Source organism: Rhineura floridana, chromosome 14, assembly GCF_030035675.1.
Source record: "Rhineura floridana isolate rRhiFlo1 chromosome 14, rRhiFlo1.hap2, whole genome shotgun sequence".
Classification (NCBI taxonomy): Eukaryota; Metazoa; Chordata; class Lepidosauria; order Squamata; family Rhineuridae; genus Rhineura; species Rhineura floridana.
This window is the reverse complement of record NC_084493.1, coordinates 38,945,595-38,972,464: the sequence shown is the minus strand read 5'-3', so window position 1 is coordinate 38,972,464 and position 26,870 is coordinate 38,945,595. Positions and strand designations below refer to the sequence as shown.

Below are 26,870 nucleotides of genomic sequence, written 5' to 3'. Positions count from 1 at the left end.
TCTGGCTCTGGAAGGTCCCCCAATCTTTAGAAGAGGCTTTCTAGAGGACCTGCCAGGGTGGAATTCCATGCAGCAGAAGGGAATGAAGTGGGAAGGGTGGTTGGGAAGACATGAGAAGCTCCAGTGTGCATGCTGCATTCTGCATATACTGGCTCATTCAAGGCTTTTCTGATCCTGGGCAAACATAACTGTTGTAATGTTTAAGAAACTGCAAGAGGTGGGAAAGATTTGTAAGTGTGGTGATGGAGTGCACTGTCAAAGGACTGCTGCACCGGAACCTATCACCTTCTCTATCTCACCCTGTTCCTCCATGCCATGAAAGCTCTCTCTCTCTCTCTCTCTCTCTCACACACACACACACACACACACTTACTTTTATAGCCATTAACTGGCCATGCATTCAGTCACAAGTCTTTTGCTGCCTAAGCAGAGCATGGCCATATCAAGGGCAGGGCAGAAATATCAAAGTCACTGGGAATTTGCAAGGAAATAGTGCCTGATTTGGAGCGCAGCCTTTGTCTTAAGCTGGCTTAGTTAAACCTGTGGTGTATCCCCAAAAGGACCACATTGAGCCATCTGCTGTCACTGAGTGTTTGAGAGTTGACAGCCCATAATTTAAAAAACCTACACACTTTGAGAAAAACAGCACTATTATTACTTGTGCAGCCCTTAAGCGGATCTATTCAAAGAACCTTCTGCTTAAACTGCTGCTGTTGAAAGGTCATCTTTGGGAGAAAAGGGATCCTTGACCTGGGGAGCTCCTCCACATGACACCTGCATCATCAACCCCTTTTAATGATCAGAACAAGACATACCAGCCCCACTGAACAAGGCCTGAGCGGCTGGCAACTCCTGCCAAAATAAATCATGTTACCAACTATACATATTCCACTGATTTGGAGGAATTCAAATTCTACTGCCTTTTTTATTCAGTTCAGTTAGTGTTTAAAGCTACACTCTGGAAAGCTATCAGAAGATTTACCTTAGATTATTTAGTGATGTGTTTGCAATTTTATTGTTTCTTTTGCTGCTGCTGCTGCTGCTGCCATTGCTGCTGCTGCTGTTATTATTGTGGGTGATGCTGCTGGTACCCAGACTCTGCTTTTTCTGTACGCTCAGCGGCTTCAATTTTGGCTTTGCTTTATTTGCATTCAGTTTGTTATGAGTCGCTTTAGCATTTGTCACTTTAGCACTGGGAGACAACTGCAAAGTAGATGCACTTGGGCTAACAGGAGACGCAGACATTGATCCAGGCTGAAGAGATCCAGCAGAAGCTCTGATAGTAACCTAGAAACATGAGACCCAGTAAGCTCTCCCTCTCCCAAATTAATGCCACCATTTATCTTGCTGCACAAACTTGCAAGAACAGCGCACTGACAGCAAAAGGCTGAGCAGTTCTGTGCAATCCTAAGTCTACCGTGTTAGAGGAAATTGCTAGCAGCAAGCTCACCCAGTCTGAGCTACAGCCTGTCCGAAAACACAGAGCAAAGCAGTGCAACACACGAAGACGCGTACAAAGAGCCCTCCACCTTTCTGGGCCCCACCTATGCAACTGAAAGAAAGGCAGGGGGAAATCTGCTATAGGATCAACGAAACCCTCCAATAACTGTGCAAATCAGAAAGGATGTGTCAGTTGATAAGACACTTTTCAGTCATACCCCTAAGGCAGGGCAGACTACTAGAGCAGGATTCAACTTTTGCAAGTCCAGCAAAATAGAAGAGATGCCACCATATGGAAGGCTTCTACTTGCTGCAGATTTAGGATCTGAGCCCCCAAAACAAGGAGATTTTAAAAGGTGCCCAGGGTTGAATTTTTGCAAGTCTAGAGAGCGTGTTGCTTATGTGCTGATTTTCAAATGGGTATGGATGCCTAGAGCCGATTTATGGAACCAAGGTTCTTCCCACACAACTCCAATCCTCATCGTGGCACAGCCTCCATGAGTAAATACAACCCCCATCAGCGAGAAGAAAGCTTCAGAAACAATAAAAATACCTTTCACCCGTTGACATTCCTGAAGTCAGGCAAACTGGCTCTTAGAGGAGGGCCTCATAAGCAGGTCTTTTAGCTGTGGCCACAAGCACTGCCACATCATAAGTCCCCTGGCCCAACCCACCTCCCCAAAACAGCAACAGTTAGGAAGATATATCTTTGGCATGAGCACACAGTACTATTATTTTGCCATTTCCCTGTAACCATTTTTCATAAAAAGTATTACATGATGCTTTCACTTACTTTGGTTCCTGGAGGCAATCCCTCTAACTGAACAGGTTTTTTAAATGTCCGGTGATGCTGAGATTTGTGATCCATTTTTTCTTTGCACGTCAAGAACTGGAGCCTACACTTGGTGCAGCGATGTACCCCCTTTTTCTTTTTAAAAGAAGGAAAATATATTTAATCCAGAACACAGCAATGGACTGAAATTCTCAGATGACAGAGATGTCAAATAAAATTCCACCTCAATAATACTGTACATAATGAATGCAGAATAGAAGCTTAACATTGCAAGAGGTTTTGAACATAATACAATGCAAAAATGATGAGGAGTGGTTGTAAGCAATAAAAGACCAGCTGTATTCAACACCCAAAATGTGCTTGTCTATACTAAGTTACTTACAGAAAATAATCACAAACAATTCACGCTAATTAAACAACAGCATATAGTTTCCAGCATCTCATGCCAAACGTTTGCAGTAAGAGAGAATTAGTTACGGTGCCATCAGTTCCTGCCATTCAACTTCTCTCCCTCCGAGTGCCCTCTGACACCACCTCACCTTGATAACATTTTTAAAATCACTTGCATTAGCCATAATCAACCTTAAATTGACATCTGGATCTTTGTGATAATAGCTGAACATTTCTATAGTAATGATCAACAGATGTCAAGAGTTGCAGCAGAGCCTTGATGGTTCATTGTGGATGAGGCTCCAAGCTCCATTGCAACCATAACTTATATCAGACCAATTTTCTGGGGGCCAATCAATGACCACAGTGACTAGATGTTTCCACACAGATGTCTTGCATTCCTCTTGCCCACTGCTTACACTCCAAAGATGATGAAGCATTACCTGATGCCTCATGAAGTGATGCATATATGGTGCTCCAATTTTAATAACTTTAAGGCAAAATGGGCAGAGCAAGTTTTTTGTGTTTTCATGAACTGCTCGAAAGTGTTTTTCCACATCTGAAAATGCTGATGATCTGTAATTGCACACCTAGACATGAAAAACAGACAAAATGATTTGAAACAACATTCTTTAGAAACAAGCCTTTGACACACACACTCAAGCACAAGAGGAACACTCCAAGGTACCTGGCAGACGTACGGCATCTCTCCAGGCTTGTGATTGTCTTTCATGTGCTGCAAAAGAACTTGCTCGGTTTCAAAGGATAGTTCACATATTTTACACAGAGCTAGAAAAGAGCAGAAACAACAGCTGAACTGTTTTTTAAATTCAAAATCAGGGGGTAGAACAAAGTTGCTGGTACCTTTTAATCCAGGGATAGTTCCCAATTCCTTTGGCACCCTAATTTTTTAATCTAGGTATGACAAAAATATTTGTCTACAGTTTTGCTCCTAAGAAAAAGTAAAAATGCTTGTAAGCTGCAAAAGACAGATATTTCTCACTGTAATGCCTCAACTATGATAGAGTGCACATGCCCCATTACTGTAAAATAGTGCCATGGCTGCCTATACCGATGACTGCTGCACAAAGCAGAGTAACTCAGAACTTACTTGATGACTCATGAGGGGTGTGGCTGCTTTCGATATGGCACTGGAGCTGGAAGGGTGTCGGGAACTGACGGTAACAGTGCTGGCAGGTGGTATGGCTTTCCCAGCTCTCACTATTCTGTTTTTCCAGCTCCAAGTGATGCTTCATGTGGTTCATAAACCTGAGAGCAACACAAAGAACGGTTCAATAAGGCACAATTAAACCAAAAACCATTAATTCATAATGAATGAACCAGACAGGTGCTGAAGACACTGTCATAAACACATACTTAGCACATTATGTTGAGAAAAACTGCAAATTAGTGGGCTCCTCTGTGTAAATTCCTCAAATGTGGGGACGGAAATAAAGGGAAATGGAAAAGCAATAACCTAAAATATGCTGGCATCACTATTTACCATTTCAAGCAGATCAGCACAAGTGGGATTTCAAAGATTATAAATGTAAAATAGGGCAGCTCCTTCATAGAAACACAGCTATTCCCCCTCTCCCTAGGAATTACATTTTTCTCCCTTTCTTATGAAAGGACTTCCAAAGATCAACTCTCCATCTCCGCTGTCATCTTCAGACGGCTCTAAATGTAGCATGAGAAAAACAACAATTTGCAAAAGAATATCGGTGCCAAAAAAGAGAGACAGGGTCTAACATTTAAGGGGAGGGAATTCCAAAGGGTAGGTGCCACAACACTAAAAGGCCCGATTCCTATATTGTGGAGAACAGACCTCCTGATGAGAGGTCTGGCTACCAATTAGTTTCTGGGCTCAATTCAAAGTCCTGGTTTTGACCTATAAAGCTCTGCCTCTCCCCATATGAACCAACCTGGACACTGTGTCGGGCACCTGAGGACCTTCTTTGTGTGCCCCAAGGGAGGTGCAGAGTGGCAACACAAGAGTGGGCCTTCTCAGTGGTGACCCCCCGCTTATGGAATGCTCTCCCCAGAGAGGCACGTCTGGTGCCATCATCATCATCATCACCATCTATTACCTGACCTTCACCCCAAGGGTCCCAGGACTGGTTAAAACAATTTTAAAATGCAACATTAAAAACAATTTAAAAACAACCTAAAATCCCCAAATAGCGTGGGTCTTAAAAGTACATGTCTCAGATATCAATGGCCAGGGTAAAGAGGTGTGTCTTTGGCATTTGCCTAAAACTGTACAGCGAATTGCCAGATGCACCTCAATGGGGAGGGAGTTCCATAACTAAGGGGCTGCCACAAAGAAGGCCCTCTCCTGGGCCCCCACCACCTGAGCTTCTAAGGGCAGCCTGACAGTGAAAAGGGCCCCCTCTGCTGACCCAACACACGAGAGGGTCTGTAGGGAAGGAGGTGGTCTTTCAGATATTTGGGACCTAAGTTGTTCAGGGCTTTAAAAATTAGTGTGAGACCTTAAATCTAGGGGCAGAAGCAAACTGGCAACCAATCCAGCTGTTTTAAAACAGGGGTTATATGAGTTCTAAAAGGACCTCCCCCCCGCTAGTAAGCTGGCTGCTGCATTTGGACCAGTTGAAGTTTCCAAGTTGTCTTCAAGGCAGTCCTATGTACAGCACATTGCAACAATCCAATTAGGTACCAGGCAAAAACATTTGGTCGCCCTGTATGATGACCTTTGTTGGGAGAGGGACAGAGGGAGTGTAACTCTGTTGATTCTCCTTGATCTCTCAGCGGCTTTTGATACCATTGACCATGGTATCCTTCGGGGGAGGCTCGTGGAGTTGGGAGTTGGAGGTACTGCTTGGCTGTGGTTCCGCTCCTACTTGGCGGGTCGTCTCCAGAAGGTAGTGCTTGGGGAACATTGCTCGACTCCATGGGCTCTCCAATGTGGAGTTCCGCAGGGGTCGGTTCTGTCTCCCATGCTTTTTAACATCTACATGAAGCCGTTGGGTGTGGTCATCAGGAGTTTTGGAGTGCGTTGTCATCAGTACGCTGATGACACGCAGCTCTACTTCTCCTTTTCGTCTTCTTCAGGTGAGGCTATCGATGTGCTGCCTGGCCACGACAATGGACTGGATGAGAGCTAATAAACTGAGGCTCAATCCTGACAAGACTGAGATGCTGCTAGTGGATGGTTTCTCTGATCGGATGGTGGATACATACCCTATCCTGGATGGGGTTACACTCCCCCTAAAGGACCGGGTTCGGAGCTTGGGAGTCGTCTTAGACTCTTCCCTCTCACTTGAGGCTCAAGTAGCCACGGTGGCACAGAATGCGTTCTACCAACTTCAGTTGGTAGCCCAGCTACGTCCCTATCTGAGTCAGGAGGACCTTACATCGGTGGTACATGCTCTGGTAACCTCGTGTTTGGATTACTGCAATGCGCTCTACGTTGGGCTGCCTTTGAAGACAGTTCGGAAGCTGCAGCTAGTGCAAAATGCGGCCGCCAGATTGCTGACAAGGACCAAGCAGTCCGAGCACATAACACCTGTTCTGGCACGCTTGCACTGGCTACCAATATGCTTCTGGACCAGATTCAAAGTGTTGGTATTGACCTATAAAGCCTTATACGGCACGGGACCACGCTATCTGTCAGACCGCCTCTCCCGATATGAACCCGCCCGTTCACTACGTTCTGCTACGAAGGCCCTCCTCCGGGTTCCGACTCATAGGGAGGCCCGGAGGGTGATGACAAGATCTAGGGCCTTCTCAGTGGTGGCCCCCGAACTGTGGAACAGTATTCTTGAGGAGGTGTGCCTGGCGCCGACACTACTATCCTTTCGGCGCCAGATTAAAACCTTCCTCTTTCCCAATGCATTTTTAACTTAAGTTATTGATTTCTTTTTGTTGTAACTGACTTTTGATCGTTTATTGTTATATGTTATATGTTTTTATTGTATTATATTGTGTATTTTATTATATTCCTTGTTGTTCACCGCCCAGAGAGCTTTTGCTGGTCGGGCGGTATATAAGTGTAATAAATAATAATAATAATAATAATTCTCCTAGGCAACTGACTCATAATTTTGGAGGTCTTTTATTTATTTATTATATTTCTATACCACCCAATAGCCGAAGCTCTCTGGGTGGTGCACAACATACAAACATCCAATATACAAGTAAAAACATATATCAACAACTTAAAAACAATATACCAAAAGTAGCAGAACATAATTAAGCATATAAACAACTACAACACAAGCCTAAAAATATTAAAATGTATTAAATCAGTTAAAAGTATTAAGATGTTAAGATGTTAAGTAATTAAAATTACTAAAATATTAAGAGCGTAAGTGCAAATGTAGGTGTTACAATAGATGTTAAAATGTTGTTAAAAAGCCTGGGAAAACAAAAAGGTTTTCATCTGGTGCCGGAAGGACAGCAATGTTGGCGCCAGGTGTACTTCATCAGGGAGAGAGTTCCATAGTTCGGGGGCCACCACAGAGAAAGCCCGTTTTCTTGTTGTCACCTTCCAGGCTTCTCTCTGGGTGGGCCCCCGAAGGAGGCCCTTCAATGTTGAACACAGAGTACGGGTAGGTTCATATCGGGAGAGGCGTTCCACCAGGTATTGTGGTCCCAAGCCATGTAAGGCTTTATAAGTCAAAACCAGCACTTTGAATTGAGCCCGGAAGCATATAGGCAGCCAGTGCAAGCGAGCCAGAATCGGAGTTATATGTTCACAGCTCCGAGTCCCTGTTAGCAATCTGGCCGCTGCGTTTTGCACGAGCTGCAGCTTCCGAACTGTCTTCAAAGGCAGCCCCACGTAGAGTGCATTGCAGTAGTCCAATTTTGAGGTTACCAGTGCATGGACAACTGAAGCAAGGTTTTCCCTGTCCAGATAGGGGCGTAGTTGGGCCACCAACCGAAGCTGATAGAAAGCATTCCGTGCCACCGAGGCTACTTGCGCCTCTAGTGACAGGTATGGTTCTAAAAGAACTCCCAAACTACGGACCTGCTCCTTCAAGGGGAGTGCAACCCCGTCCAGAGCAGGTTGAGCCTCTCCCATCTGGTCAGGGGAACCACCCACTAACAGCATCTCAGTCTTATCTGGATTAAGCTTCAATTTATTCGCTCTCATCCAGTCCATTACCGCAGCCAGGCATCGGTTCAGCACCATGACAGCCTCACCTGAAAAGGATGAACAGGAGAAGTAGAGCTGCGTGTCATCAGCATACTGGTGGCAACGCACTCCAAAACTCCTGATGACCGCACCCAGCGGCTTCATATAGATGTTAAAAAGCATGGGGGATAATACTGACCCCTGTGGAACTCCGTATTGGAGGACCCAGGGTGCCGAGCAAGACTCCCCCAGCACTACCTTCTGGAGACGACCCGCTAAATAGGAGCAGAAGCACTGCCATACAGTACCTCCAACTCCCAAATCAGCGAGTCTCCCCAGAAGGATACCATGGTCGATGGTATCAAAAGCCGCTGAGAGATCAAGGAGAATCAACAGGGTTACACTCCCCCTGTCTTTCTCCCAACAGAGGTCATCATACAGGGCGACCAAGGCCGTCTCAGTGCCAAAACCGGGCCTGAACCCCGATTGAAATGGATCTAGATAATCGGTCTCATCCAAGAGTGCCTGGAGCTGGTCCGCGACCACTCTTTCTAGAACCTTGCCCAGGAATGGAACGTTCGCTACCGGCCTGTAATTGTTAAAAATTTCTGGGTCCAAGGAAGATTTTTTCAGAAGTGGTCTCACCACCGCCTCCTTCAGGCAACCAGGGACCACTCCCTCTCGTAATGAGGCATTAATCACCTCCGTGGCCCAGCCGGCGGTTCCAACCCTGCTAGCTTTTATCAGCCAAGAGGGGCAAGGATCTAGTATAGAAGTGGTCGCATGCACCTGTCCAAGCACCTTGTCAACATCCTCAAGCTGTACCAATTGAAACTCATCCAACAAAACAAGACCAGACTGTGCTCCGGATGCCTCATTTAAATCCACTGCTATAACATTGGAGTCCAAGTCCTGACGGATGCAAGAAATTTTGTCCTGGAAGTGCTCTTTTGGAAGGCTCTTGATGCTGTAGCCTCTTTTAGAGGGTGGGCTGTTCCACTACTGTTATATTTATGTGTGTTTTTTAAAAGTTTTTATACTGGTTTTAACTTTTTTGATTGTAAGACGCTTTTGTGAAGAAAAGCAACAAACAAGGAAAATGGGATCTGCAGGAGGCCCTCACTTGCAGACCACAATGACTGACTGGGTATGTATGGGGCAAGACAATCTTTCAAATGTCATACAATAAAACTGTGAACTATGCTCAGGTCACCCTGGGCCCAAAGTGAGGGTTTTATCACAAATATATTTTTCAGGATATAAAAAATACCTTATGTTGCTTTTGAGAAGCTTCATGCAGCTGCCACACTTGAAGGTCGTATGTGTCTTCTGCTCCTGATGCACCTGCTGGATGTTACCCTCATGTTTGCCATAATAGAAGTCATTAACTAACATGATCAGTTTTCCTTTTTCAGTTTCAGCAATTCTGGTTGATGTCCCTGAACAGTCTGTTTTGGTTATTCCCAGAAAGGTATGTGCCATGTCTGGACAGCAATACTAAAAGAGAAGCAAGTTAAAGAACAACTGAACCATTTTCTCTTTTAAAGAAAGTAAACTTAGCTAAGTATAGCCTAGAACCTAACAGAAATACAAATGTATACAACTTCCCCCTAAGACTTGGTATTTTAAGTGGAACTTAGTTTTATGCACAAGTGGGGCAGATGATTTAACATATTTGTAATGAAACAAGTGCCACAGATGTCAAAGAAGTTACTTCTAAGCAAATATAGCTTGAATTGTGACTGTTTGTTAACTTCAGTACAAGGGCACTTAATTCCACATACCTGTAAATTCAATTAGATAAATACTGATGGAATCCTCAATTCCCTAAACAATCATTAAAAAACCACATCTTATACTTACTGTGCATTACGTTACAGTGATACCAGTTTTGACTTCCATGGGATGTACATATGAGGAAGCATGCAAAGAATTTAGACCAGTAGGAGTGCAAAGTTAAGATCCCTTCATAAAATGTGTATGAAAAAGCTGCAATGCTTTCAAGAAAAGGGACTGCTAAATAGAATTCTGCATGTTTATATACAGAATTCCAGGCTTCCTTTCAATTGTATACTAACAGGGTTAATAGTAGTCATTTGAATTTAGTCTGTATTTTCACTAAGAGTTACGATATCATCAATAGCGTATACAGAAGCAAACACAGCAATACTGCAGGTGAACATTCTACCATTCAAAATGCTATTCATAACAGAGATAGAAGAATAAGAAACCATACAAATTCATATGCAAAGACAAGTCACTTTTTAAAAGCAAAAATCACGACTCCCACAGGTATCAGGCTCGCCACTGTGAGAACAGAATGCTGGACTACACTGGACCTCTGACCTGATCCAGTAGCGCTAGTCTTACGTTCTTATTTATTGTTTTGATAACCATGTATCAAATTTGCTTTTGAAATCTTTTTTGAAATGCTTTGGATAATGGTCAAAGCACAACATGACAGCAACTAGGCAGAACCATGAAGTGCTGAAGTATAACAACTCCAGTTGTACCTACATTAAAAAAACCCTCAATGTCACATGTATAATTTCATTTTGTTACCTCCCCCCAAAAGATCTTTACCTTTATGTGATTTTTTAGTGGTTCAAAAAGATTAAAATGAATATTACACTTTGGACATGCTTGTGGAAAAGGTGCTCCATTTTTAACATTGCTTGATGCCGTACCTGTAAGAGGAAAGGTACACATTACCACTTAATATATCCCTTCAGATTTACACGTTTTGAAACTGCTGCTTGAGTAACTATGACAGACACACCAAGTTCACCAACAAAAGCAAATAAAATAAGACATATTTAATGAATAACATTGTAAGTTTTCTTTTAAAAAGCCATCTGTTAGCATGCATATTCCTCAAAGGCAACATGTAAGCGACATACCAACTTGCCTGTGGTGAGTAACAATTTTCCCCAAGCGGCCAACTACTGAAGTTTTGGTAAACTAGAAGAGAGTCTTTGTGCTTGCTCAGCTTGAAATAGTTCAGAATAACTTTCTAAGGAAAATTTTGGGTCTCCCCCAGAATACTCCTGCTGCACACTTAAGGACAGAGGCAGGACTGCCCTCAATTACTGTAAGCATCGTCTAATATTGTTAAAATATTTTAAGAAGCTTGACAGTCTCTCTGAAGACTACTTTGTTACTGGCACTACAGGGAGGGAGGGCAAATATGCTGTCCCATACCTTACAAACGTATTCACTACCCTCGTTAGAGGAAGTTAAGTCTTGGGATGCAAACAAAATTTGCGACTAGCTTCTCAAGTGGGATGCCAATCAAGATGCTGGCCTGGTCCAGTGATGGGGAATTTTGGGTTCCTGGACCAGGGGTCCTTGAAGAAATTGAAGACACAGGCTTGCATCAAAAAGGTAGGCCTTTATTTTTTACAAGCGTGCACAGGGTCAGTCCCCCCAGAGTGCCTGGGGAGGACTGCAATGTGGCACTGTCTGCATGGATCTTTTATACAGTTCTGGGACAAAGGTATTAACATACACCAATCAGAAATCTACGCATCAGTATTACATAGCTGTTACACTGTATACACTAATTTCAAGCACACTTGGATAATATTAGGTACTTCCAATCTCTAGTTACAAGAACACGTGTACAGGTCACCATTCATCATATGCAAGCCTCTTCTTTGTACTTTTGTTCTGTCTACTTGAACAATGTTACTACTATTCTGCTGTCCCCCTTGACTGATGTTTTGGGGCCTATTACTCCCATCCATGACATTATAATATTGAAATTGCTTTGCCATGCATACCCAGCCCATAACTTTACTGCTGCTCCTGATTGGTCAGGCTTGCCCAGTCCATTTTGTTGTTACAGAATATCTTCTACATAGCTACTCCCTTAAGCAATATGACCATTCATCAAATGTTAATCATATAAGGACCTGTGACTGCTCAAGTCAGGGTTGTTGGAAGTTCAAGGCAGAACATACCTGTTGCTTCATTATGATTTTCCTAATTCCTGTAATTCTTAGAATATCTCTTCTAACTTATTGGAAACATTTGAGAATAGGAATGCATATGAATTCCCCATAAAGCTAACTATAACCTTCCATCTTTATCATTGGAACAAGCCTAGCTGGCACATCTAGCACTTGTTAAATCTTTACTACATGCTTACTTGCTCATAAACAATATACTCATTAATCAAAAGTTAAGCAAACAGGCCTGTGTGCGATTAATTTCAGGAGTTTAGAAGTTCAGACTGAACTTCACTTGCCCCTCTGAAGATGGTGAACACTGAATCTTAAGGGTCTCACAGACATGTGGGCCTGTTGCTTTATTCCATGTGATTGTCTTATAGTGTTAAGCATATACCTTCTAACATCTATGTTTATGTAGATATATAAAAATTCTCAATAACTTGAAGTTCTTCCTGTGGTATCCTCATTTTAAGAAAATAAAATTTATCTCATGGTATAGTCAACCTCAACAGTGCACCATTATGGAAGGCATTTACCAGCTGAGGCTTTGAGACTATGCCCCTCTGTCTTTATTGCCAGGGTCAAGTGGAGGACATTATGAAGCAATAAGATGCACCGGATGTTGGGTCATATTATTGTTAATGTTTTGGTCTCAGAAGCAGAGTGCATCAATGACTTGCTGGTGGATGCATTTCATTATGTCAGTTATCAAGTGGCCATATTTACTGTTATCCTTTAAAATTAGAAAGTGAGATCTGTATTTGTAAGTCCTACTAGATGTCTGGCTAAATTGTAGTTTTAGGGCTTGCGCTAGTATAGGGACCATTTTTATTGGAATTTTGTTTTTTCTTTTGTTTGAACTTTATTGCATATAGCCAGAGACCTTTGCAAAATACAGAGAGAATTTTTTTTAAATAAATAAAACATCCAAGTACAAATAAAACAACAGCAGGACAAGTTATACCCAATTTAAAACTGATTGTACTCCATAGTCCTTAATATGGCTAGCCCGCAGCTTCTTGGCTGCCAGGGCAAAATTGGCGACTGGGATTGTTACTTGTTTAAAATTGTCTGCTAAAAGTCAACCAGCTCCTGGTCTGTCCGAGTATAGCTGAATATAATATACCAAGAATTTCCTTCTGGGATCCTCATACAAGGGACAATACAACAGGTAATGAATTATGTCTTCTATCTGGTCACATCCATAAATGCATTTCCGTTCATTAGTTGGGATTCCCAGGTATCTCCCCTCCAGATATGCAGAGGGCATCACTTGAAACCTAAGTTCCGTGAATGCCCTACGAAGTTGTGCATAGGTCAAAACCTGCAAATAATTGGATCTTGCATGATTGACCTTAAGTTGGGGGTACCAGATAGAAAAGGGCACGGCAACAATTGTTGCCCTATCTTGGCTTGCATCATGGTCAAATATCCAATTCCTTAATGCGAGTGGGCTAAGGCTTAAAAAAATTTCCATGGAGAGGTTATAAATCTCTAGCTTTGCTTGACACTGGTGGGCCCATCCCCCATTCCTAAGCTGCTCAAACCAACCGAGCTTGGTGAGGGACTGATCATCCATCCTGTTTAATCTGCACCAATATCTAAGGTAGGATAAATTAATTCTTGCTGAAATTGAGGGTAAACCAAGCTCTGCTCTAAGGTGGGCTGATGGAGCCCCAGGGGGAAGCCCCAGTATCTGCCTCATAAACTTATTTTGCAAAACTTCTCTCTCATGTTTGGCCAATTCCCCCCAAAGTTCTGCACCATAGAGCATTTGGGCTATGATTTTGGCAACAAAAACCTTGAGCACAGGATTAATTAGCTGACCCCCTCTGGTATAAAAAAACTTTCGTATTTGGCCAGTTACAGAATTGTAACTACTACTTAGTATTTTGGATTTTGCAGTTTTATTTTATTAATCACTGAATGTGTTATGTATTGATGTTTTAATCCCATCGAGTATGATACACGATTGTTTTTGTGCATGTTTTGATATGCTGTATTATGACATATGGTTAGAGCATTAAGCTTACTCTCTTGCTTATTTACTTGGAAGAGAAGTCTTTTCTCCTTGCAGGCTGTCCCTGTGTCAAGCTGTCTAATATATATATGCCCAGGTATGATAATGTTTTTGGACTTACACGTACGGCTGACCTGCTGCATCGAAGACACTTATGTTGAATGCAGTGACACTTCCATGGGATTTCTAAAAAGGTGCTATTTTAGAGAGAATAATTGCCTTCTACCTCCTACTGAAATCAGTTGCTATGTTCCAATAATATTTAATTTATAAGTATTTTTACACCTTTCAAGAACATTCCCAGGGTGGTTTACAAAATAACTCAATTAATATATAAGTAAAAAACGTAATAAGATAAAAGGCAAAAAATCATTTTAAAAAAGCACAAAACCTGTCAATAGGATTAGAATGGTAACTAAAAAGCTTGGGAAGGTAAGTGGGTGTCAAGCAAGTTCTTCTCGTGAGAGGGATCCACTGGGATGCCACTACAAAGAACACCTTCTCTATGTAAGACACCCACCTTTGCCAGGGGGGCCCAGAGAGTGATACCTGCTTGTCAGTGGCTTACTAGGCATATTGCGTCCTGGGTCTCTACACCTACAACCACCACATGCTCCTCATTGTCCTAGAAAGCTAATCTTATACTTTAAAACAGCCAATCTTTGAAAAAAAATATTGTGGCTTTCAGTCTGAGACAGGGAAAGTTGCTGCACCCAATGAACTGTACAGCACTCTTTTTTTCCTATAAGAACCCTCTGCCTTGTTTTAAAAACATTCGTTACAGTTCTCCATGAAAATGATGCAATGATGGGAGAAGAAGACTCTTCCCTACCTTTCTGAAGCAATGATGGGTCATTTGGAGGTTTAACTGAAGGCGATATCGGTGAATCACCTCCAGATCCTGTCTCATTAGCCTTGGCCTTTTTTGGAGTAATACTGCTGGCTTCAGAAGTGGAAGGACGCTTGGACAAGCCTACGAATGGTTTGAAAATTAAATAAGTATTAATTTTCTTAACATATTATTGCTGCTTATCTCTCTGATACCTCAAAGTCCAAGTCACTCTTACTGATTCCTAAAACCAACTCAAACAAGCTTTGACTGTAGAAGCTCTCTTCTACAGTACTCAGATCCCAGCTGCTTCAAGCTGTCAATAGATTCCTCTGCAGTGTCAGCCCTGAAAACAGAGACCTTTAATGTTAGAATTTGGATGGGTCACTGCCTCTGTGGAGTCCTCCAACCTGGGCCAACTTACCTCAGTGCAAATCAGCATCCAAGAAATGTTATAAATTCTCTTTTTTTTATTAATTTTTATTCAAATTTTCAAAAACAAAAAACAACAACACAAAACAAAAACAATTATACAAAAAAAATAAAATGTTGACTTCCGATTTGTCGCAGATCAACCATAGGTCTACAATATATAACAATCCTGTCTCTAAAATTATATTACAAAATCACTTTCCTCCAGTAGTTATCTTAATTAATCATCAAATCTCATAAACATTACTTTATTCTTTCCACAAAAAGTCCAAAAGAGATTTCAATTCCTTGAGAGATATATCTTTCAATTTTTCTCCAAATAAACATGTCGCTTAATCCATCTTGATTCAAATCTGTTAGGTCCAGTAATTTCAATAGCCATTCCTCCATTATCTATATTAATTCCATCTTCCATCTTCCATAATCCTGTTAAATCCAGTAATTTCAGTAGCCATTCTTCCATTATCAGTATCCCATAATAATCTTGTTGTCATAGCCATAATCCAAATAAACATATCGATTAATCCATCTCGTCGAATCTATTAGGTCCAATAATTTCCATAACCATTCTTCCATTATCAATATTAACTCCATCTTCCATCTTCAATAGTCCTGTTAAATCCAGTGGTTTCAGTATCCACTCACCCATTATCAGTATCTCATGATGATCTTGCTGTCATAGCCATAGTCATATAATAAGAGTCTGATGGGAATTTCCTTTATCACAAATATTTCCTTGCCATCAGTTCTGAATATGTTGCTGAAATATTGTTGTAAAGTCACTTCTCTGCTCTTCTTTTTTACAAAATGCACTGGCTCATCTCTTAAGAGTTTTTCCATTATCACATATTTGTAATTAATTCCATAGATTTTTTCTATGTCAAGCTCCATCACATCATTCCAGTCAAGAAAATTATCCAAGACGTTGATAACTTTATCACTAATATCTTCATTAGTTTCTTCAGAGACAACGTTGAATTCCAAACAGTAAACTTTATTTCTAACATCCGTAAACTCCAGATCTTTTTCCAATTCCTCATTTGTTCCAGTCTCCATGGCTTGTATCTTCCCTTTAATTTTTCTTTTCTCATCTCTAATCCCATCAAAATCCTCTTTCACAGAATCCCCTATTTTTTTAAACTCCTGCATCATTTTGCTAAGTTCAATTTTCATCTCCTGTCTGCCCTGTCTCAGGGTTTGTTTCATTATCTCAATCTCACTCATTATTTTCTGAAACATAATTTCTTCCATGGTCTCAGTCACTTTCCTGGTTGTCATTCTTAAAACCACAAAAAAAAAATTTATTTCAGCCACAATTGGGTTAATGTTTCAGGCTTGCAGACATCAATACAGCCTGTCTTATCTCTTATATATTCAGGAAAACAAAACAAGTTTAGTTCCCAGCTTCAAACAGTTAGTGGCGTTGTGAGTAAGCAGATTCCTCAAAATGAAATAGACCAAAAAAAAAGAAAAGAAAAGAAAAATAGTTCCAGACATGATACTCCAAAGTTCATAAATCAAATTTGTTTATTTTTTTTCCCCTCCTCGAAATAAAAATCCCTCTTCCGTTAGTATCTTTAGAATGCACTTTCAGGCCCGCTTTTTGCAATAAAAACAAAGATAAGCTTTTTTCGATTTCTTTCCTCCTTAGTTTCGTGAGTGAAAGAGAAATTTTTTAACTCACCCAGTTCTTTATAGCTGATTCATTGACAAATCTCTTTTTGGTGCAACAATTTAAACCAAGTTAAAAAAAAATGGAAAGAAGGATGCTTGCCTGTTAGTTCGTTTTTCTTTGAAGAAAAGATAAACGTGTCGCTTAATCAGCAAGAGCTTTGATGGAAGTCCGTCCGGCATTCGCTGGCTGAACTTTCTCTCATAAATTAATGAAATCCAGTCCTCCCAACAAAAACAGGCTTTGTGGTTAATCTCACGTTTCTCCCTGGCCGGGAGAAAATCTAAACCAGTCAAAAAAAAAAACATTCTGACTGATTAAAGCTGAAAAAACTTCATCTAAGACAAGAGCTTGTCTCAGAGGCAGCACAGGCGAATCACCCTTCCCGGAAGTCAAGAAAAGTTATAAATTCTCAAGAAAAAAATCCACAACCCAGAAAACCACATTTTGCAAGGCCACTGCAAACAGCATTATCAAGCTGCACCAACTGTGCAAAATGTTATTTGTTTGAATTAATTAAATTTGATTGCTTTATTAGCTTTGGGCATACATGCCTTTCAGCATTAATAGAAATTCCAAGAGTTTATTCAAGAAAGAAACACTTAACTTGGTATACCATTTACATTATTGAGCAGGCACTAACAGCTGATTTAAGAGATCCCAATGGATGCAAGGGAGCAAGAAAGAGAGGAAACAAGGCTTCGAGAACATTGGGCCAAAGCTGTTTAGGAATTTAAGAATCAAAACCAGCATCTTGAAATACCCAGTTCATATGCTGGTTCACTGACATGTGTCCTCATCCACCACCCCATTGCAAGACAACCTCCTACTTTCAACCCTAGCTGAAGCTTCTGAAAAGTGAAAGGCTGTCCAATGCAGATGGTATTATCAATTGTGGAGACTACCAACAGGTGAAACCCAGCTGCTGTGTCTGAACTTTAAAAAGAGAGCTGCACTTTTCTCAACAACTAAAGGTTGCTGAAACAGCCACTATAACAACCTACTAACAAATAATTCAGGAGCCCCCTGTGCTTTCAACAAGACCAAGAAGGGCTGAAGTCAGTGAATCATGCCTGTAACAAAAATTAGTTCAGCCTCCATTGGCATGCCCACATCTAGTTCTCAGCCAAGTCTACATTTCAAAACATCACTGAGATTGCAGAAGCCAGGATTGATAAAAAATATGTTTGTCTACATCTCATTAGCATACTGATGGCATTTAAATCATGCTCAACTAGCGATTTCATTCTTGTCGAGATGGGGACAGGATGGAGCTCACAGAGATCCATGGGAGCAGGTGAACATCCACTTTTCACCATTCTTTGAGATCTACTTGGCAAAATGGCTACTCACCATGATGGCTACATGACTTCCAGTGTCAGAGGCAATATGCCTCTGAACATCACTTGCTGGGAATCATGAAGCGGAGAGTGCTCTTGAACCTATATCCTGTTTGATGGCTTCCCCAAGGCATTTGCTTGGCCACTGTGAGAATCAAATATAGGACTAGATAGGCTTTTGAACTTATTCAGAAGGGTTCCTTTTATGTTAAAAATAAGCTAAAAAAGACACAACTGAAGTTATCAAAGATTAAGAGAGGTGAGTTTGCCATCTTGACCTCAAGAGGAAGGCTACAACCACAAGAATTGTCACATCACATTATGTCAAAATATTCGATGCCATAACACACAGAGATTTCCTTTGGGGCTCTTATCTACTGCCATGTGCTGCAAAAGGAGTAATTCCTTATGGATTTAATAGCACTTTCTGTTGTGTTACAAATTGCACTAAGTTTCATCATTAAGCCAAACACCACTTCTGCCTGTCACTGTTTAACTGGTCTTGAAAATGCTACTTTTGTAAATGGATTCAGGTTAGTCTGCAGGGTACTAAATTATCCAAAATAAATAACCATTGCCTTCTGTACCAATACTAACTTATTACAACAGAACCACAGCATTGCATAAAACAGAATTTGGTAGAGATAATTTCTGTTCACAGCTGTGATGATTTTGAGAATGCTCATAATTATGGGAGATTTTGCTTTTAAATAATTTATATACATTTTATGTGATGACTGTATATTGTTCATTCTTGTTGTACACCACTCTGTGTTCTATTTTGAGGGAGGATGGTATAAGTATGCCGTTCAGGAAACACAGCTAATATTAACACACCACTTTGCCATTTTCTTTTAGATAAAGTAATCAGAAGAGTCTAAATTTCATCTTCCTACAGCCTGAAGTGCACAATGACCCGAAGTGAAAATGCAGAGGCAGTTGGAGCACCTGTAGCATATTATTGAAAATTAACACAAATTAACTGCTCTGCTTTCAATAAAGCATTGGCCAAGTTTAACAAGTCAAACCAAGATTATAAATTTGCAAAAAGACTAACATTTGTAATTTCTTTCCAAAGCAGATTCTCAGACTAAAGCCCTTTTATTTGTTCTGGCTGTAGAACAAAGACCCTGGTTCACCCTGATGTCATAAATGTGAGCCTGGGCCCTAGCACTAGTGTTGGGGGACTTCAATATCCACACTAAGACTGCCTCAAATGGGCCAGCTTGGGTCTTCATGGCCTCCATGACAACTATGTGGCTGTCTCAATACATTAATGGCCCAACACATGTGGCTGGGCATACCCTCAACCTGGTCTTTGCTTCTGAGTGCCCTTGCCATCACTATGGAGGACTTCGGTCGCCTCAGTACTCCAGTGACCTTGCATGCCATGAAACAGGAGGGTCGGCAGCTACAGCACAGGTGGCGTAAATGTTGGTCTGGACCTGACCAAATCAGGCACAGGATAGCCCTACATACAATGCATCTACAGTACTCTAATTGTGAGGTTATAAATGCAATAGGCCACCATGACAAGACTATCCCTGTTAAGGAACAGGTTGGCGTATAAACCAAAATTGGTAAAGGGTGCTCTGAACCACTGAGGTCACCTTGGCCTCTAGTGACAGCTTTGTATCTAGGAGCACCCCCAACTATGCACCTGCTCCTTCAGAGGGAGTGCAGTTGTAGTGCCTGGATCCAGACCACATCCAACCCATGCACAGCTTCTCAGATGTTCCAGAGAAACAGAGCAGGATATCATTAGCACAGTGGTGACATCTTGCCCCATATCTCCTAATGATTGCCCTCAAATAGCACTGGGGACAACACTGTGCTTTGTGGCACACTGCACATCAACTGCCAAGGGGCTGAGGCACAGTCACCCAATACTATTATCTGGAGCCAACCCCATAAGTAAGAGTGAAACCACCATAAAATGGTGCTCTCAACGCACTAAGACAGTCCAGGAAGATTTCCTGGTCAATTATTCAAAAGCCACTAAGAGACAGAGAAAACTCAGCAGGGTTGCACCCCCTCATCCGTCTTCGAAGAACGTTATGCATCAGGGTGACCAGTGCCGATTCTGTCCCCAAACTGGATCTGAACCCAGACTGGAATGGATCAAGAGAAATCAATTTCATCCAAGAGTCTCTGCAACATTGCTGACCAGTTACCAGGCAGTTATTAGTATAAACCTCTGGGTTCAGGGTGGGTTTTTCCAGGAGCGGCCATAGCACACCTCCTTCAAGGTTCTTCCTTAGCAAATGGAATTCAAAAGTTCAGCTGTAGTCCTGCTTTTGTGCTTTCCTCTTTAACTCTCATTAGCATTTGTTTCAAATAATTGTTTTCTGCTAGTAGTATGGTATCGTGTGTATATCTTAAATTATTGATGTTTCTCCCTCCAGTTTTCTCACCTCCTTCGTCTTGGTCCAATCCCGCTTTCCATACGATATGTTCTGCATATAGATTAAACAAGTAGGGTGATAAAATACACCCGTCTCACACCCCTTCTGACTGGGAACAATCAGTTTCTCCATCTTCTGTCCTTATAGTAGCCTCTTGCCGACAGTATAGGTTGCGCATCAGGATAATCAGATGCTGTGGCACCCCCACTTCTTTTAAATCTTCCTTTTATTTCATCTTGGTCAGTCAATCTGTTCCCCTGTTGATTATTCAACATCCTTACTCTTGGTTTAAATTTCCCTTTAATTTCTCTAATCTTTTGGAATAGGGCTCTGTTCTACCCTTTTTGTTGTCCTATTACAACAGCCTTTGTAATTGTTCTCTTTGTTCCTACGTACTAGTCACTGTATTATTGCATTTAGGGTTCTAACAGTGTTTCTATCTCCTTTCGCTTTTGCTTTCCTTCTCTCTTTAACCTTTTAAAGAGTTTCCTCAGTCAGCCATTGAGATCTTTCTCTTTTTAACTACAGGCATTGTCTTTTTGCATTCTTCTCTAATAATGTCTCTGACTTCACTCCATAGTTCTTCTGGTTCTCGTTTAAAGACTCAAATCTGTTCCTGATTTGATCTTTATATTTTTCTGGGATGTTATTTAAATTGTATTTTGGCATTCTGATTGTTTTGTTGTTCTTCTTTAGCTTTACTCTGATTTTCGATATTACCAGTTCATGATCTGTAGCAGTGTCTATTGACCATTTGGTGATGTCCACGTGTACAGTCATCTTTTCGGTTGCTCAAAAAAATGTGTTCGCAAGAAACAAATTATTGGCTTCACAGAATTCAGTAAGTCTTTTCTCCTATCTCCTAAGTCCCATTTTCCCACAATTCCTAGTTGTTCCCTGTTCCCTACTTTTGCATTCCAGTCCCCCTTGATTATCAGAATATCTTGTTTTGATCTGTGATCAATTTTCTCCTGTACTTCTGCGTAAAATCTCTCAAATTCCTCTTCTTCTGCATTGGAGCGCAGACTTGGATGATGGTTATGTTAATAGGTTTCCCATTTAATCTCACTAATATAACTTGCTCAGACCTTGCGTTATAGCTCCTAATAGCTTTTGCTACATCACTATTAAAGCAACCCCGTTTCTTCTTAATTTCTCATTTCCTGCATAAAATATTTTGTAGTTCCCTGATTGAAAATGTCCCATTCCAGCCCATTTTAATTCACTCACACCAAGTATTGTAATGTTGATACGCTCCATTTCTTGCTCGACAATTTCTAACTTTCTCTGGTTCATGCTTCTCACATTCCATGTTTCTATTGTGTGCGTGGTACAACTCCGGACTCTCCTTTCGCATCTGTGAGCATCAGCCTCTGGGCTTCCTTTCGGCTTTGACCCAGCTGCATCATTAGTCACAGCACTACTCGTCCGTTATTCTTAGCTCGGTGAGTGCCTTCTGACTTGGGGGTCTCATCTCCCAGCACTATCTCGTGTTGCATTTTGGATACTCTGTTCATAGGGTTTTCGTGGTAAGAGCTATTCAGAGGTGGTTTACCATTGCCTTCCTCTGAGTTTGGATGCATCTTAGTCTGGTGTCTCAGCTCTGACCATTTTGCCTTGGGTGCCCCTGCTAGGAGCCTAGCTTCTTAGTCTATTCTCCTGACGGCATTGCTCTCAGCTTCTTCGACACTCTCAAACCCCTTCACCACGTTAAGGTATGCATCCTAGAGGGAGCAGTAAGAACTAGGCCAGAATAATCAAGAAACCTAGAATGACATCTCGCTTCTCAGTGGCAAACTGGTGAACAGAGAAGTAAATATAACAAAGTTGGTCTGCAGACACTAGAAGAAGGAAATTCAACCAAGAATTCAGAACAAGTCTAAAATAAAGATGCCTTATGTTCAAAAGCCTTTCACACAAGTTATAGCAGGAGTCAAGCAACTCTATTATCAAAGTGCTTCCCCAAAGAGAATGCAGACAGTTGCCAGAGTAAAGTTTTGATGTCTGTTTATATATTAGTTATGTTTGTGGAGGCTCAAGCCATCATCCTTACTTGGAGGATCATTAGCACAATGTCTAATAACCCTTGATTTATCATTATGATCCTAGTGCAACAAATGCGTACACAATTAAAAAAAGAAGTTTTTCCTAAAAACAGGATAATGCACTTTACTGGTTGTTTTGATGATGCTTCACTTTTTTCTTTTTGATTATATATGTGTGTAATTGAAAGGATGAATAAACTCTGAAAATGTATTTAGTCATACCTGTTGTATTCACTGCTGATCCGCTCTGGCATTGTGTTACTCCGGAATTCTGCATTAAACCAAAGGCCACAGCTGAAGTATTATTCGGTATAACCTGTGAAGAATTCCAAGTAGTTAACTTTTTGGATTAGCTTTTAAAAACACCACTTAATCTTCTTGTTCCGAAAGCCCAAGTTCAGAGTTTCCAATGATCCCAATGCTACCTTCATAAGCATATGTTCAGATTTTTTTAAAAAATATTCCAAAGTAATTAGGGATATAATTTTTACTGTGTTTGATCAGTAAATTCAACTAAAGCCTTATTCCAACTAAATATGCACCTTTTTCTCCTTTTGGGAGAAAGGAAGGGATATACATTTAATTAGTAAATATTCACTAATAGGCAAAAAAACCCTTGCCGTTTAAAAAACTTTAAAAAGTAGGGAAATTGGGCAGCTATAGTGAATGCACCAGGGAAGCAGGAGATCTGACTTCCTCTTTGAGATATTGTACTGCCCTACAATTTTGTAAAACTGCACACACAATTTGGGTTGGTCTTTCACAGTCCAATCCACTTCCTGTGTAGCTTGGAAGAATTTAGTAATGTGTGCCTCCAAGCATCTGAATGTCTCTGCTTTTTAATCCGGGGGGTAAGAAATGGGATCCTGTGTAAGTTTGCTGAGAATGGACTGAACATTTACATGCTTACTGAGTTCAGTGGCATTTACTCCCCTGCAATCATGCTTAGGATAGGTGAAACTGACTATGGGAGAGGAGAAGAAAAGGAAGGGAGGAAGGGCTGGAGTGGGCACGGTGCTTGAAAGAGTGGTGGCGTTCTTCATGTTATTTAACATCTAGATGAAGCCACTGGGAAGTGTCATGAGGAGTTCTGGAGCAGTGTCACCAATATGTAGATGGCACCCAGATTGAAATGGATCCAGATAGTTATCTCCTCTAAGCATACCTGAACTTGGACCGCCATCACTTTTTCAAGCACTTTGCCCAAAAGGGGGATATTTATTTATTTATTTATTAAATGTATATACCGCCCCATAGCCGAAGCTCTCTGGGCGGTGTACAACAGACAAACAACCAATATACAATTAAAACCATATGTTAAACAACTTTAAAATAGATTCATTATAGCATAAATCGAACAAATTAAACACAGATAATAAATATTAAAATTAAATTAGTTAAAATATTAGGATGTGAAGATGTTAAGGTGTTAAAAATTACAATATTAGATATTAAAGTATTAAAATATTGAATATCAAAATATTAAAATGCCTGGGAGAAGAGGAAGGTTTTTACCTGGCGCCAAAAAGATAATAATGCTGGCGCCAGGCGTACCTCATCAGGAAGAGTATTCCACAGTTCGGGGGCCACCACTGAGAAGGCCCTTTTTCTCGTTGTCACCTTCCGGGCTTCTCTCTGAGTAGGCACCCAGAGGAGGGCCTTTGATGTTGAGCGCAGTGTACGGGTAGGTTCGTATCGGGAGAGGCGTTCCAACAAGTATTGTGGTCCCAAGCCGTTTAGGGCTTTATAAGTTAAAACCAGCACTTTGAATCGAGCTCGGAAACGCTAGCTGGAGATGCCAGGGATTGAACCCAGGCCTCTCTACATGCAATGCATGTATAGTAGGGCCCCGCTTTATGGCGCTTCGCTAATGCAGCAGTCTCAATTAGACTAAAGCCCCACTCATACGGCGCTTGTTCCACTTTTATGGTGGTTTTTGGGCATCACGCACCATTCTATTCAATGGGTTCCGCTTTACAGCAGTTTTTGCTTTATGACGGGGGTCCGGAATGTAACCCGCTGTATGAGTGGGGCCCTACTGTACTCTGCCATTGAGCTATGGCCCTACTCCCCCATGTAGGCTGTGGGCATGCAGTGAGTTGTGTGTGTTACCACCATCACCTGTGTCCCTCACCTTTCACATTCATATTTCATATTTGGCACTGGATAGTTATTTAATGATTCTGGGTCCAGGGAGTTCGTCTTAAGGAGGGGATGCATCACTGTCTCCTTCAAGGCGGATGGTACCTCCCCCTCCAATGAAGCAATAATCACTTCCTGGACCCACTAGTCAATCCCTTATGGCTAGCTTTAAGAAGTCAAGATGGGCAAGCGTTAAGGGGGCAGGTGATCAGCTACACTTCTTCAAGCATCTTGTCTGCATCCTCAACTCTCTACAATTGAAACTGATCCAGCACAGATGGAACAGACAGATTACATTCCCTTGGAAGGAGCAGGTTTGTAGCTTGGGGGTACTCCTCAATCCAACCTTGTCACTAGAGGCTCAAGTGGCCTCAGTTGCTAGGAGTGCCCATTTCCATCTTCAGCTGGTTTGCCAGCTATGACCCATTTGGACAGAAATGACTTGGCCACAGTACTCCATGCTCTGGTAACTTCCAGATTGGATTATTGCAATGTGCTCTACATGAGGCGACCCTTGAAGATGACTCAGAAAATCCAAAATGGTCCAAAATGCAGAAGCCAGATAACTGGGGTTCCCTCTAGAACTCATATAACCCGTTCTAAAACAGCTGCATTGGTTGCTAGTTTGTTTCCAGGCATAATTCCAGGTGCTTACATTAGCACATAAAACCCTAAACAACCTAGGTCCCAAGTATATGAAAGACTGCCTCCTTCCCTACAGACCGTCTCGGGGCCCACTTGGTAGTTTCACACCCTCAGAGGTTAGAGGGGTGGTGGCCCAGGAGACAGCCTTTTTTCATGGTGGCTCCTCATCTTTGGAATTCCCTCTGCACTTTCGTTATAGTTTCTCCTGTATATTGAAGATGCACATCTTTACCTTGGCCTTTGACACCTGAGATGCACGTTTTCAGGGCCCATCCTATTGTAGTGACTGCAATTTGTTTTAACTGTTTTTAATATTGACTTTTAATGGGATCTGCTGGTGAAAGGCGGGTAATTAATACACTTAATAACAGTAGTAGTAGTAGTAGTAATATTATACAAATTGTGGCAGAATTTACAGGGCATACTATATTTTCGGTGTGCCCTACTTCTGTGAGTAACGATGTTTAAGATTACATCTTAAATCATGGGTGGGCAATGGAAAGTTGGACTTATCCTTCTGGTCAGCAGAGAGTGGAGCAGATGGGAATGGGTTAACTCCTCCTGGAGGCAGAGTCAACACTTGAGAAAAAAGATCAGTTGGTGGCCAGCCAGAAGGGGAAGAGAACCTTCTCCCCCTCTTCAGTTTGTGACACAGCTATGAAAATCAAGAGCTGAGGACTTCCGGGAAGGGTGACTTCGCTTGTGCTTGCTTTTTGAGATGAGCTCTCGTCTCAGAAGAAGCTTTTTCAGTTTTAAAATCAGTCAGAACGTTCTTTTTGACTGGTAAAGATTTTCTCCCGGGCAGGGAGAAACGTAGAGATTAACCACAAAAGCCTGTTTTTGTTGGGAGGACTGGATTTCATTAATTTATGAGAGAAGGTTCAGCCAGCAAATGCCGGACGGACTTCCAACAAGCTCTAACTGATTAAGCGACACGTTTATCTTTTCTTCAAAGAAAAACGGACTTTAACAGGCAAGCATCCTTCTTCCTATTTTTTTTTCACTTGGTTTAAATCGTTGCAGCAAAAAGAGATTTGTCAATGAATCAGCTATAAAGAATTTCTGGGTGAGTTATAACTCTTCTCTTTTATTCACGAAATTAAGGAGGAAAGAAATTGAAAAAGCTTATCTTTGTTTTTATTGCAAAAAGCTGGCCTGGAAGTGCATTCTAAAGATACAAACGGAAGAGGGATTTCTATTTCGAGGAGGGGAAAAAATTTTTTTTTTGATTTATGAACTTTGGAGTATTATATGTCCGGGACTATTTTCTTTTTGGTCTATTTCATTTTGACGAATCTACTTGTTCACGACGCCACTAACTGTTTTGAAGCTGGGAACTAAATTTGTTTTGTATTCCTGAACATATAAGAGATAAGGCAGGCTGTACTGTCTACACTGTGATGTCATCAAGCCTGGAATATTAACCCAATTGTGGCTGAAATAATTTTTGTTTTTGTGGTTTTAAGAATGGCAATCAGGAAAGTGGCTGAGACCATGGAAGAAATTATGTTTCAGAAAATAATGGATGAGATTGAGATAACGAAACAAACCCTGAGACAGGGTAGACAGGAGATGAAAATTGAATTAGGCAAAATGACGCAGGAGCTTAAAGAAATAGGGGATCTTGTGAGAGAGGAGATTGATGAGATTAGAGATGAGAAAAGAA

The 26,870-nt window shown here is 41.3% G+C and overlaps 1 protein-coding gene across 1 annotated transcript in view; it reads right to left on the bottom strand.

Moving 5' to 3' along the window:
- ZNF280D (zinc finger protein 280D) overlaps nucleotides 1–26,870 on the bottom strand; it is a 66,021-nt gene that overhangs the window by 19,320 nt on the left and 19,831 nt on the right. The window contains exons 5-13 of the mRNA XM_061594771.1: nucleotides 22,640–22,733; nucleotides 14,527–14,667; nucleotides 10,305–10,408; nucleotides 8,992–9,218; nucleotides 3,735–3,892; nucleotides 3,312–3,412; nucleotides 3,067–3,213; nucleotides 2,234–2,368; nucleotides 983–1,287 (exon numbers count right to left, since the gene is read on the bottom strand). Coding sequence (XP_061450755.1) covers nucleotides 983–1,287; nucleotides 2,234–2,368; nucleotides 3,067–3,213; nucleotides 3,312–3,412; nucleotides 3,735–3,892; nucleotides 8,992–9,218; nucleotides 10,305–10,408; nucleotides 14,527–14,667; nucleotides 22,640–22,733 — 1,412 coding nt within the window. The remainder of the gene's footprint in view (nucleotides 1–982; nucleotides 1,288–2,233; nucleotides 2,369–3,066; nucleotides 3,214–3,311; nucleotides 3,413–3,734; nucleotides 3,893–8,991; nucleotides 9,219–10,304; nucleotides 10,409–14,526; nucleotides 14,668–22,639; nucleotides 22,734–26,870) is intronic.